Raw genomic sequence first — 14,900 nt, forward strand, 5'->3', positions numbered from 1 at the left:
TATTTGAGCATTCACGATATGGAAATTACGCTCATGAAGCAATGAGCAGACAGGAAAAGACATTTTCGTAATTAATGCAAAAGATTCCTTTGCCTGAGTGGAAGGATCAAATGTTAATCTTGAGCGCCCTCTGCTGATCTGTTTTTTGGCGCTTCTTCTGGAACTGCACTCTTAGACTTTGTACATTGGAAAATTGTAAAATACAGTTACCTGTGAAGTCACCTGCTGAGCTGTCTCTACAAGTAGATAAAAATATATATATATATTCTTGTGTACCATCTCTATCTGCAATCACTTCACCTATTTGATTCCACATGTACAGATGTTATTTGCATGAAAGTAACATATAGGGATTTACATGAGAGAGGCAAAATCCCACACTAAGTCAGGTGAGATAAGGGTGACAGAGAATTTAGATTTACTGTAGAATTGTGCACAGGAACTTAGTAACGTTTTGTTAAATCTTATAGGAAAAACATTCGTCTCTCCTGAACAGTCGAGGTGAAGAACCTTGTGTGGGCAGTCTCTCTGTATTTTCTCTTCCACTTCCCCTTTCCCCCGTGCCACTGAGGCAAGAGAAATCTGGCGCAGTGGTGTGAGGGAGTTGGGAGCTAGCATCACCTTCGGCCTGGCACTCCCGCGGATTTTCTGGAAATTTCAGGTACCAATCTGACACAGTGCTGCCGTAGTACGAAAAGGCTTTCCACTCAAGTACTCAAGTTAGATGCGCTAAACATACCGTATGCTAAAATTCAAGGAGTGGGGGATAATACCAAACAAAGATCGCAGGTCAGGTTTAATTCTTGCTGCACACAAGGGTCTTGCACACGCAGGATTAACTGCAATAATTTCATTTTTGAAGCAGCTTTACTGGTGGTCAGGGCTGACAAAACAAACAAAAGACTAGGTCCCATAGTGCAATATTTGCCAGCAATTAAAGGGTTCCACCATTCACAAGCCACCACATGCACCATTACTGATTTCAAACAGACCTCTTGCATGCATCTATTTGGACCACTGCGGCCCCTTAAATTCTGAAGGGGCATACAAGTACATCTTGGTGGCAGTGGATTCATGCTCTAGATTCCTATGGGTTTAGCCCCAGTGTTCAGCTGACACTCAAACTGTTACAAAGGATTTACGAGTCTTCATCAGGACATTACAATTGGCACATTACATTCTGTCCGTGGCCCTGCGTTTAGCTCACGAGCTTACAAGGAAGCAATGGAAAGTATGGGCGTGGCCTTGCAGTACTCCTCACCCTACCATCCTGAAGGAAATTCGGTGATGGAGTGGAAAAACTGGGACCTACAGCAATCCTTAATAGCTAGGGTATTAGGTGCTGATGGTAGTTGGGTCAATCACATATACAGGGTCCAAAGGGCACTAAATAATATGCCAAGAAAATCCTTGGGAGACCATACCCTTTATGAAATTCAGTTTGGGACAAGTTGTGAGTACCTGATTTTGATTGTGCCAGCACAGTGGTGGAGCAAAACCATTTGAACTGAATGACCATTTGGCTGTTTTACAGGAATTCCGAGCATTACAAAGTAATGTGCAAGTCAAACACATCGCCACTGGGGAAGTGAAACCAGTTCCGGCAAGCCCAGCCTGGGTCCCGCAGATTGGGGACCAGGTGAAGAAAAAGATAGTGGATAGAAGAGAGTTTGGGCCATCTTACAGAGCACCTGTACTTGTCCTGGTGGTTGTGAGAACAAGAACAGTATTTTATTTGCCTCTTGCCGGAAAAAAAGAAAAAAGACTTGCTCCTATTGATTTGATCAAACCGCATCATGTGGCCGATTCTCAACAGTAGGCCACGTGGGGTCCTAATTAGCCGCAGATCTTCTCTTTCTACTATACAGGCAGTTCAGATGGTAATGCTTAGCACCTTTCAAGACTCCAATACACAAAGTGGAGGAGTACCAAATAATGAAGCACAAATCATTCCAGATGAAATTGAAAAACATCAAGAAGAAACAACAATGCAAGTTGCAATTGGCCCCAACAATGATGTGTACATTAATGTGCCCTCAAACAACATATCTGCCAGTTCTACGAAACCTGCTGAGCTACAAAAGATAGATCAAATGCGTCTGGCTACTTCATCTACTTTGATGATTTCTCCTCAGATCCCAGTGAACCTGATCAAACGCCAACCATTTCAAAGAAAGAGACATTTCGACAATTCTATCTTTTGCTCAACAAGACTGACTTGGTGTCACCTTGGTTGCATATTTGGTTTGCAATAGGGATAATATACCTTCTAATTTGGATTGGTACAGTGACTTTTTTTTATCTCCCAGAACGCTGTGCAGTAAAATCTGTGTGCTTGGTCCTAAAACCACATACGTCATCACATCGTGAACCAAGAGACTTGTCCCTTGTGAACATTACAGCAATTTGAGTACCTGATGGTATAGTTTGGGAAAATGTTTCATATGATGTATTTGGCCCTACTGAACATTAGAAAATTGCACATTTGTTTAAAATCTCTTTAAATGATTTCATTACCCCCAGCTCACTTTATGATGATCGGGACACTGCAACTGTAAATACTAAGGGGCAGGTTTACAATAACTGGCGCATCCCTGCATATCAGCAGGGATGCACCAGTTATTGTGCGTCACGGCTGTGCCACCATGGATGCGCTGCATTTACAATGCGGCGCACCATGGAGAAAAATGGACAGATGCGTGACGCAGCGGTGCCGTAAAGGCGGCGCATTGCTGGAGTTGCTTTGCACGCGCAACGCAGCTCCAACAAGGCTCCAGGGTGCCCTATCTTTAAAATGCTGCGTCAATCCTTACGCCTGCTTCAAGCAGGCGCAGGGTTTTGATGCAGCATGGGCTTAAAAGTGACTGAGTGAATTCTTGTAAATATCACTCAGCCACTTTTAGGAGGCGTTCCTGTGCCGGCACACCCCCCCCCTGCGCCAGAACAACTACATGTGGCGCAGGGCTTTACAATGTGGTGCATCTCCCAGATGTGTCACGTTGTAAATACCCCAAAGAATGGCGCTGGCTTTGCGCCACACGAAAGAGGCGCAAGGGGCTTGAAAATCTGCCCCTAAGCTTTCAGATTTAGAACATCCTGCTGCATTCTCCTACAGGGAATCATAGGAAGCTACAACTGATTACCATACCATGTTTTGTTACCAGTATTATGGTCATAATTTTTTGCATAGGGCAAGTGTTCCACACACTACTTACACTGAGCATAAATGGCAACCTTGCCTTACACCACCAACGTGTAGTTCTGCCACATTCGCACAGACGTTTGCATACTTTTCAGGGTTCAATACATTGTCATTGTATGATTGAACACAGTAGTATGAGTCACTTACGATAAGAGTAGTCACACCAGGGTCTGCATACTCCAATGCAAGCATCAGAGCGCAAAGCTCTGCTAACTGGGCGGAACAGTCCCCTAATATCTGTGTCTGTACAACATCGGACTTGAACTCATCGTTCACCATAGTACCTACCACAATTGCGCAGACCGTAGAAAATGCGTGCTTTGAAACGGTCGCGGGTTGCGCTGATCAATCAGTGTAAATGATACAATGGAAATCCTCCAGCGGGCGCATGGTTAGAGGAGCCGGATGAACAAATTCATACTGTAAAAACTCCTGTGTCCGCAAAGATGCGTCAAAAATGAACGTGACATCCAGAGATGTCAAAGACGTAGCCCATTGTATCCACCTGGGGTGCAAAGCTTTGAAATTCGGTACACAGGCTTTTGTCGCTGCCTCCAAGGCAGGATACGGGGTAACAACCAAAGTGCGTTTTCCCTGCGACAGTGCACGTTCTTTGAGAATCGACATCTGCACTGCTGTCAAGACTTTTTCCATAGTGGAAAACCACTACTCAGCCGAAGTGTACAAGTGTGACTTGTAAGCGATAGGGACTGTGTCACCCTCATTAAAAGTCAGGTAAGTGAAACCCACCGCCCCAGTGACGATTATTATCACAAGGTTGGTGTGGTTGTCACGAGTTAACAAGAATTTAGATTCTAGAAGATCAGCCTGCAAGGATTGCAACATGGCTGAATGAGCAGGCAGCCATCATGATTTGGAAAAAGTAGGTTGCACCAAAGCGTAAAGAGACTTGGTACACTGGGCATATTTGGGAATGTAAGAACGCCCGAAATTCAAGAAGCCCTGTAAAGACTGCAATTTCTTCAGCGTTGATGGTGCGCGCAGTCGTCCGCACTTTTCCTGAAAGTGAGGAACCAAACCTTGACCTTCATTATTGAGCTCATAGTCCAGGAACAACACTGTCAACTCGGCAATGTGGGACTTTGCAAAGTTGAATTTGTAACCGAAGTCTGCAAACTGACAGATTATGCGGTCAACGTGACATAATTCGTCATCTGTGAGATAAATGTCATCCACATACGAAAATGCATCTGGGTTGAGCCTCTCCAGGAGAGACTATGCGGGCGGCAAAGACGCCTGGAATGTTTCTATAGCCCATCGTCAAACGACGAAAGTGGCTATTTTTGCCACCATTGGTAAAAGCTGTCCATTGACTACTAATAGGGGACAGGTTGTGGGCAAAAAAGCCATTTGATATGTCAAGTGTGGTTTTAAACCTTTTATGCACAAGACTATCCACAAGGGCAGAACTGTGAGTGTTTTGTATCGCGCACGTACCACAATGTGCGTTTAAGTGCCGGTAATCCAATACCAAATGGTATGAGCCATCAGGCTTAGTCACAGTTATAAGAGGGTTATTCATCAGAGACACACACGTTTCAATCACACCTTGATATTCCAACTGTTTTTGCCAAGGGAGCTTTTGCTTCACACCGCATGGGGTATTGGGGTTGAGGCTGTGGCATAGACTGCAAAGCAATCTCATGTTGGGGGGAAAATTTGTCCCATCCACAGTGAGTACGATACAAAGTGCCACGGATGTCAGCAGCTCCAAGTAAGAGGTAAGCCACTAACCTTTTGGTTACAGCCAGCGGGAACGATATCGTGAAGAGTAGCCTCCCTCCTACCCTGAACACTACCACCTCCACACTATCTGGATTACAATGTAGGAAGTAGAAGCACCCAAGGGAAAGGGAAGGGGACAAAATAATAAACCTTGATTCTGTTCCTTCACAGATGGGAATTGGAGCACCTGCCTCTACTGGGTATTCTGTATAGAAAGTAAGAATATAGTCAAAGGCACAGAGAACATGCATTAATTCCCAAGTATCTCTTCAGATGTCACACTCACATAATCAGGCAGAGTATCAGGTAAAATCTTGGGCAGATTTAAAGGGTCTGTATCAGTACACGTTTTACAGTGCTGGCAGTAATCCCAAGAAGTGCCTCAAGAGCACTAAAATGTAGAAGGGGGATGCCAGTAGTCGATATGATAGAAGATTCCTCTTTCAGCATAGGTAATTAGATACCCCTGGTACTGTGAAAACCATTTGTAGAATTCTCACACAGCAAAAGCTCCAAGAAGAATTCCTGTAACCTGTCACAAGGTCTAGACAGGGGAGCTTGTCAACAAAGTATAAAGTAATGTTTGCCAACTCAAAAGAACAGTAGAATTAGCTCTAATCAGTAGCGTTGACAATGCGTGGTAGACAATGAAGGAAACATAACACGGAAGCGTTCCGAGAGCGGATGCTGATCTGCGAACGCTGTTGTCATAAATGATATGCGGGCAAGAAAGTATAACAAGCTCAGCGCCCAACGAGAGGAGAGCTCTTCTGGGAGCCGTCTTCCACTCTCCGGGAAGCGCCAAGCTTACCTGAATACCATCGGCAGGACACGGCAATCTGGAAGCTTCTTTTACCTTGCCGGTCGGCTGAAGACAGGAAACGCCCACGCAGCGCGTCGAGAGGAGAGCTCCTCCGGGAGTGGTCTACCACTCTCTAGACGCTTCCTTTGACCAGGAACTGCGGCGGCCGATTTAAACACTCGAAAGATAAGGCTCTCTCGGGGAAATGAATTCTTAGTACAAAGGAACTCGGAATAATCCAGGTGATGAGCTCACAAGCTCACGGCTTTCAGGGACAGTTTGTCAAGCACCATTTTCTTTTAGGGGTGGGACTAAATAGTGGACACTTGGGCACCACATGACTCACTCCCCTGACCCAGCGCCCCTTGGCCTTCTAGGAGTTGTAGTACAGTGATTTGTCAGGTTAAGAAGTGAAGGGCACATACAAAACTGGGAAATGTGTGGTGTGTATTTTCCCTGCCTTAATCCTTTTCTGCCCTCGTTGGCCTGTGATCGCGACACAAAGCTGGTGCAAGCACCTTAGCCCAATCTTCTGAGAAAAGCAGGGCCTGCTCCTTTGGCACAGTGTGTGCGCAACTAGGGAGGATCACCTCCTCCCTTTGTGGAGCAGCTAAGACAAAAGGTGGGGGTCAGTCGACCTATGCCAAAAAAAATTCAAGGGTAGTAGTCAGAATTCCCCCCCAAAAATATTTTATAGTACGTTGTATGTCACCTTCAATGAAAAGGTCAATTTCAAAAAGCCTTTCAGGGGGAGCCACTCCAGTGTCAGCAGTCTCAACTACAACAAAGTGGCAATTGCTGTCACCTTCAGTAGTGGACGCAGTGCCTCTCGCACTATGGTAATCTCCGCCACGCTGTCCAACAGCGTCAGTGCCCATGTCAGATTCCGAAGCTGGGTTCTCACTATCTGTGGCATATCTCGCTGTTAAGGCTGCAACTTTTTTCTTCTGAAACTGAGGTCTTTGACACAGTGAGTTGTCTGCTTGCCTTTACCGTCGGTGTATGGAGGCTGCTCACGGCTCTGCTGGTTACCCTGTCCTCTGCCACCGCCTCTTCCACCGGTTTACTGAGACCGATGTTTCCTGTAAAGAGCGAGAAGAACGTTGATCAGGAACCTGAAATCAATCAGGTGACTTAATCGTGGTGCAGTTGCGCAACTCATATGTATGCTCATAGGCCGCAGGTATCGGTGAAGCGAGATGGGACTCCTGTTTCTGCTGCTGCTTCCCCTGTTTCTTGTAGTTACTCCAATTTTGTTTCGGAACTTTCTTGCGATTATCTTTATCAGACCTCTCCGACTGAGTTTGCTGCTGTTCTTGTATTTTAGCAAAAGGTTTAATGCCCAAACTATTAGTGCCAGCGGTCTTGTAAGCCGCCGTAATAATTTTTGGTAACTGACGGGGCTTCTCTGCATCGGGGACATCGCACAAAGCATTAGACACCTGAAAGCTTACTGCATCTCCCTTAACATTAGCAAGAATGAGATCTGAAACTATGTCAAACACTCCCACGAGTCTCATCGCCAATTCAACAGCCGCCTCCGGCCCATGTTCCTTCTGGACGTGCTTAATGATGGAGGGTAGGACAGTCATAGACGGTGTGCCGAAGCATCTAGTATAGACTGCCCCATGTTGTACAGTCAGTCACTTCTGGCACTAAGTCTTTCTGCAAACTTATGGTTAGGATCCTGTGCTTTTCCACAGGAGTGGTATTAGGAAAAACTGCCTCCAGTTGGTCAAATTTCTAGGCAAGCCAGAAAAGCATTGCATCCTTATCCTGGAGACGCTTGCCCATAACCGCATTAACCATAACGGGACTAAGCTTCAGCCCATTCTGTCCAACTGGATGTGCCGCACCTCCAGGGGCCCCACCCCTGGAGGTGAAATGTAATGAACCAGACCCCTTACAACTGCCACCGCAGAGGCATAAAGGGGCCTTAATTCAATAGCTGTACTCTGCGCAGCCGCAGGGTGTGGGGTAATACTAGCTAAAACAGGCCAAGATGCGCCTTGAATGGACAAAGGTCCCATTCGAACCGCTGTGATAGTGTGGGGGAGGGCACCATTAAACCAAACGCTGTGCTGCCAAACAGAAATCAGAATTTCCTGTGTTTTATAGGGACTGTACTCCCAATGCACGGCAGAGGGCGTATAATAATGAAACACCTGAGTATTAGCATCGACTGCAGGAAATGTAACCCATGAGTAAACCAGCTCAAACGGGTAACCTGCATCAGCAGATAGAACAAAAACCACTGCCATGCCTTCCAAGGTGACGTTGTAATCCTGCAAGTGATTGCATACAGCAAATCGACTGTGTACCAGGATTTCAACGGCCATAAGGACACAGACAGAAACTAGCACAATGCAAAGAAATGAAGCACAACCGGGTAGTCATTCAAATAGAAACTGTTTTAGATTATCAATCTTGAAGATACCTATTTAACTATAGGTAGGTTTATCCCTGCACCACCGTCATCCGGAAGCAATAGTGAGGGGGTCGTGGTCGTGGACTGATATAAGCACTACTCAAGAGTCTCAAATTAAGACCACAACGTTAGGTGCGCCATGTTGCAAGGATTCTGTTCCTACACAGAACTGTGCACAGAGACCCAGGACCAGGTAAGTCTAGGGATGTCGAAAACAAGCCTTTCTCATGTGAAGACATTGGCGTAGCCTAACTTACAAATAACAGCTATATGCAGTGTTGTGTGCAAAAAGCAGCAAAGGGTACAAATTACGTTTAACTTCTAATAAGCCTATGCTAACATAGCAACGTGAGGAAACCAGGCCTAGTCCACACAACAGGAAGAGCTGGGGCACGTATTTTTTTTGAAGAGTAAAGTCATCACCTGGCAAGAGGTCAGAATGGATGAGGTGATTGGAACAAGCCAGGCATTTAAAAATATTTACAGAATACATATTTTCTAAACAGATATAATCTATTGTCTAGTGGTGCCCCGACTAAGTTGGTGACCGCTCTATTTTGAGCCAAAGTAAGAGGGGTGGGCCATTGGTACTCTTAGTTGTGCAGTCAAAATGAATCTCCTCTGGTTGAGAAGTTTCTAGAAATAATAAATCGGGAAACTAATTGCACTCTGTCAAATCAGGAGTGGCAGTCTATATCCCAGCTAGGGAGCAAGGCATTAAGAGATGAATATTTTAAATAATGGCCTTCTTGTCCCGGTGGATGGCATACTATACTCCTGAAATACTCAAAAAATATCCTGAATTGGAGAATAGATGCTTCTGCTATTTGACAGAAGGGGAAGGGCCTTGGCTACATATATTCTTCACATGTCCAAAATTAGAGCCATTTTGGGTTAAGATTTTTTTGGCCATACGCCAGGCGATCCAGAGTGGGCTAGATCAAGTGGCTGAGGTAGGCCTTTTTGGAATTACTAGAGTTAGGGAAAACTTGACAAAAGCTGAGGAGACTTTTATAGCGATTGCTCCCTCGTTGCTCGCTCTCTAATTCTCCAGAATTGGAGGTCAGCGAAAGTACCGTCCTACTCAAAGTGGCTAAATAAAATGAAACAAAGTATGATGTTTGAAGAAGCATACGCTAGTAGGGTGGACGCTATAAGAACGTTTACTGCTGTCTTGAAATAATTAGGGAAGCTTGAAACTACGGTGGAAATAGAAGTCCCATAGATATTTTAAGCAGGATTTTAAAAAATAACACACATATTTGAATTCTGGCTTATCTGTGGAGATATTTTGCTTGGTGAAAGGTAGTCTGTTTCTGGTTGTTTCATGTATTATAGCACTTTAGAACTTTTGCACTTTAGTATACTAGATTTACACATCCGCAGTAAGTTGGGACTTTGACCAAAGCACTTCTGAAAATTGAAGATGCTGCCAGACTATTGGTGCAATTTGTTCTGTTGTACTTAATCTGTGTTGGTTTTATGTCGGGTAAAAGATCACTTATTCTGGGTCTTTCTGTCTATTATAGCACTTTAGCACCTTAGCACTTTAATATGTAGAATTGCACATTTGTAAATAGTTGGGATATTGACTAAAGTACATTTGAAGTTCAAGGATGTAGCCAGATTATTGTTGTAATATGCTTTTTTTTTGCTTTTTTCTTTTTCTTCTTGTACTTATTCCAGGTTGGTTTTATGCATAACCTGCAGGTTTTGATGTTAGAATGTTATCTAAACTCCCTGTTATCGATTGTTCTTGCTATGACTCATTTGCTCTGCACAATAAAATAAAAAAAAATAATAATCTTGTCCTTCCCCCCCTGCGCTGGTGCACAATGAACTGCCTAGTGACAACGTAGGCACCTTTCACCATGCCTCTGTTGCAGACAGGATTGTTTTTTTGCAGGATGGAGCACCTTCCTGAGCAAGAACAAGCCGGAGAGACATGTTTCTCTTTCGAAATGTGCTTCAGAACGCAAAAGTATTTCTCCATCTTACGTGTGCTCTGGGAAGTGTAAAAGTTTGGCGCTGCCCCAGGTTTATGCGACTACGTAAATCGAAGGCAGCGTCAAAATCCATGGGTGCTGCATGGGAAACCCCACTGCAATGCCCACGGCTCGCCTCCTTGACGCAGAGTATGGTTGAAATAACACATGTAGGGGCAGAGTTACAAGGTCTGGCGCGTCTCTGCAAATCAGCAGGGATGCGCCAGAACACTTGCGACAGGCAAAAACATCCGTGCGCCACCATTAATGCGCCAGAGTTTCAATGCGGGTTTCATGTGGCGCAGGGGTTTACAACGTGATGCATCTCCCTAGATGCGTCACGGTGTAAATACGGCGCACCATGGCGCGTGATTTATGCCGCCTCTGCGTCACAGAAGTGATGCAACGGTTGCGTAAATGTGGCGCAAGGGGCTTGTAAATCTGCCCCAATGTGTGGTTGGTCCTGACAGTAATGACGCTTACACAATAGTTAAACGGGTAGGTTATAATATTTGAAGGCTTCTTAATCGCTGCCGTTGTTTACCAAATATAATGGTTACTTACTTTGAATTAACGCCTCTTTCTTCCATGATGTCCCCGGCATCATCTTTATATATCCTGTCACATGGCGTTGATTGAGTTACTGTATAGGAAACGAGCCTAGAACTTACTGTTGCTTTTCAATATAGAATTTTAAAAAACAATCTGAGTTTGAAAGGAGAACGCATCTGTTCCAACTCTTGATGGTGCCTTGAGGAGGACACTTCTGCACCTTATAACCTGCACATTCTGGAGGGACAGCAGTGCAGTGTCTGATGCTGGACACATGTCACCTGCATGCAGGGCTCTCACTAGGCCTCACTCTGTATTGGTTGCCTTCTCTAGCTCCTAATAGATCCAATTCAGCTCATCAGAATGATTTTCTGCATTTATTAAGATTAATATTGTCTTGTTTCATTAATTTTCTTTCCTATGATTTTCGATAGTAATGTGTTGTTGTTTTTGATTAATCCACCTCTACTTTTTTAATTAGTTTGTGACTTTTCAATGGTGTTGAAGGATTTCTGTTGGCATCTCTTACCTGTGCACTGCACTCCACCATCCCACTTGATTGTGCAGCTGTTCTGTCCCCAGGAAGCGCTTGGACAATCGAAGAGAGACCTTTCTGCTCCTGTGCACCTGACGTCACTCTTCCACACGGGGAAGACGCCATTTAAAAATAAATCATTTCTTGTTTCTGCTCTGGATGCTGGTCCACAGTTGAGTTGTCTACAGACCACCTCAGCATCCTTCAGATCCCAGTCGCTATCACAGACCGTCCCCCAGCGATTCTCGTGTTTGATCTCCACCCTCCCGCTGCAGGCGTTCCCGGAATTCACCAACCGGACAGTATCAGCTCCCCCTGTGAGCAAAGGACCAGAAGGAACAGGTCAGAAAAAATGATTGCAAAGGAATCGAGGGGCATATTATCAACAAATAGCGATATATATCGCTAAGTAGGGTTAGAGAGACAATTTTTTTATCGCTAAGCATCGCTCAGTGGTTAGTACTAATAATCAACTCAGAACTCTTTCGGGCTACCTAAATGGCATCAAGATTTATATATTGACATTTTGGGCAAAAGCACAGTTTATGATGACTCAATTGACTGGCCTGATGACCAATATTTTACAAGGCGATAGAAAGCACATAATATGTGTTTCCCTTTGGGAGATAACCCACTGGTGACCCCCCAGATTCATCACCTCTCTACAAACATGTTTTAAAAAACCATGGGGCATATCAACAAGTAACAGGGAAAATTAACGCGAAGGGCGCTTAGTGTTAATTTTTTTAACGCCCTCTATCGCTGGATAATATCGCCTGGTTATCTCGTTATTACCAACGCTAACCGCCTAGGTGATAAAAAATCCAGCGATAGCGGCATTTTGGGCGGTTATCGCTGCTAATTAGAGATAAAACTACAAGGATAGGGATATCCTTGTTGACAGCCCATGGTGACTTAGCCATTTAATCCACCTCCCATTGCATTACATGGATAAGTCTGAAAATTAGCAGAGGTAAAAAAGCAGCGTTAACCGTGGTTAGCGCTGCTTTTTTTGTCTCTAACAGGGTTAGCGTAAAGCTTGATAATAGGAGAAATGTCACATAGAGACAATTCTCCTATTATTTTTCTCTGGAACGCCCACAAGGGGAAGCGTAGTGAAAAAGGGTGCTAACATGCGATTTTGCATGTCAGCACCCTGTTGTTGATAGGGCGATATTTTTATCTCCGCTTCTTTGGCTTTTAAAGCCAAAAAAGCAGAGATAAAGCCCTTGGTAATATGCCCCCATAAAACCTGGACCCTCATCTGACCTCCTGTAATTTTAGGTGGTTTATTAACATCCGTCTCAGACTGTGAATTCCAGTGACAGATTTATGAAGGTTCAGAGGGTGGGGTGATTGCGACTTGTGCAGTAGAGTATAAGGACCCTCTTTTAAGCACAGAGGGATATCTTTGAGCCCTGCTGAGAGGGTGGAGAAACCTTATCTAGAGCTCTGTGCCTGCCTGGCAGGGAGAACGTGGCAGGCAGCGGCTCCACCAGAGCAGGGGGTGCCCCCTATGCTGACATGGCCACAGTGCTTCCTTTAACCCCCTCAGCATGTATTCAGTGCTCATATCTACACTCCCAATGCACAGGTTATATGGGGCCTTCTTTGCATTCTATCCCAGGGAATGCCAAATCAGTCAAAGTTGCTCCATCTTAGATGGGACGGGGTATCCCTGAAATGCTTTACTTTTTATGGAGCTTGGGGCCGGATCTAGCTGCTTATTATATAGATAGATAGATAGATAGATAGATAGATAGATAGATAGATAGATAGATAGATAGATAGATAGATAGATAGAGAGAGATAGATAGATAGATAGATAGATAGATAGATAGATATATAGATAGATAGATAGATAGATAGATAGATAGATAGATAGATAGATAGATAGATAGATAGATAGATAGATAGATGGATGGATGGATGGATGGATGGATGGATGGATGGATGGATGGATGGATAGATAGATAGATAGATAGATAGATAGATAGATAGATAGATAGATAGATAGATAGATAGATAGATAGATAGATAGATAGATAGATAGATAGATAGATAGATAGATAGATAGATAGATAGATAGATAGATAGATAGATAGATAGATAGATAGATAGATAGATAGATAGATAGATAGATAGATAGATAGATAGATAGATAGATAGATAGATAGATAGATAGATAGATAGATAGATAGATAGATAGATAGATAGATTTTGAAAACTTGGATGGAAATAATGTGCACCTCATTCTCTCCCAGGATTGTTGTGCATAAACTTCCCACTTTGTAGGTCACTTAAATAATGTAAAAAATATTGAGTTTTTAATTTCATGATACAAAAATATTAATGCATGAATATTGTGGGGCAGAAAGTATTGTCAAAAAGAATCTCGCAGGGAAGAATATAAATGTGTTAGTGTTATTTTTAACATACATGGTAAAATATGTTTTTAAATTGTTGCTAGTCATACCATTTCTTTTAATATTACATTTTTGATAAATATAGTTTGATAGTATAATGATCTTCTTTAAGTGTTAGCCTATTTTTGCAGCACATGACTTCTTGTGGAGGACTTTGGAAGTGCCAAAATACTTGATGGCGCATTCATGTATCCAGATATTTCTCCACCTGTTCTTGAGCCTATCATCTTCAGAAACAGAAATCAACACTTTTTGGGGGAAAACTGGAATCATTTTGGGCACATACAGCTTATAGGAATATAAAGAATACATAATCATCTTTAAATTCAACTCCTTCTTTCAATGTAATAGACATTATACATTGATCCTGTTTCTAAGAGTAAACTCCCACAGCACAAGAGCAGGAAATGAAACAGTCAGAGACAATCATGTACTGTTCAACCTTGAGCTCAGTTTAGTAAATCCAAGATGCTGCACAGCATAAAGAGGAATAACGTTAAGAGCTGTAATCTCATCTACAAATCTCAGTGAAGCACCTAACCTTCAGTGTGCCTTCTCCCAGGAGGGGTTCATCTTCAGCAGCAATGCTTCCATTGTGACGGAGTATACATACCGCCAACATTTAATTCAGGCCATTAGTCACTTTTTTGGAAGTCAAAAATCTCCAGCAGGAAGAAGCTGCCATTTTAGCCATCAAGGGCTCCTCAGGCCAGAGACATCTTTTGCAAAGAGACGTTAAACAGGATTTGCTGCTGTGGAGAAGAATGTTGTGGGAACTACAGCAAAGTCAGGACAACCAGATTGTGCCTTGAGCAGATTGGTGAGCAGGCAGATCCCGGTCTCTTCTCAAAGCACCTTTTAGCTGAACATTTTTTAAGGCCCACGTGTTGGTTTTGCCTGTTTGGGCACCGTCAGCACAATTTCCAAGGGTCCTGTATCGGCTGGACTCCATGTGGAGGGTAGGAATTATTTCCAGCTGGGCCCAGTTGGAGCGTTTAGGTTGTTGCAGATTTTTGCATCCCTGTAGCTCAGAACAGGAGGCCAGCCAAATAGCCCTTGGAGTCACTGTGGTAGTCTTGGGTTCAAGCAGCAAGGTAGGCCTCAAGTATCAGGTCAGTCCTCTGAGGGTTTAAGGCAGTCTTATAGCAGCTTGGCAGTCCACTTACGTACAAAGCTGGCCTTTAACAGCAAGACAGTCCTCTGAAGTGTGGGGTGCCTTGTAAG

At 43.8% G+C, this 14,900-nt stretch overlaps 1 protein-coding gene across 1 annotated transcript in view; it reads right to left on the minus strand.

The window, feature by feature from the left end:
- Nucleotides 1–5,141: 5,141 nt before the first annotated feature.
- The window catches only part of LOC144752012 (soluble scavenger receptor cysteine-rich domain-containing protein SSC5D-like), a 189,370-nt gene continuing 179,611 nt past the window's right edge, over nt 5,142–14,900 (minus strand). The window contains exons 4-6 of the mRNA XM_078639972.1: nt 11,245–11,565; nt 6,744–6,832; nt 5,142–5,153 (exon numbers count right to left, since the gene is read on the minus strand). Of these exons, the coding sequence (XP_078496098.1) occupies nt 5,142–5,153; nt 6,744–6,832; nt 11,245–11,565 (422 nt within the window). The remainder of the gene's footprint in view (nt 5,154–6,743; nt 6,833–11,244; nt 11,566–14,900) is intronic.

The sequence above is a fragment of the Lissotriton helveticus genome, chromosome 4_2, assembly GCF_964261635.1.
Source record: "Lissotriton helveticus chromosome 4_2, aLisHel1.1, whole genome shotgun sequence".
Lineage (NCBI taxonomy): Eukaryota > Metazoa > Chordata > Amphibia > Caudata > Salamandridae > Lissotriton > Lissotriton helveticus.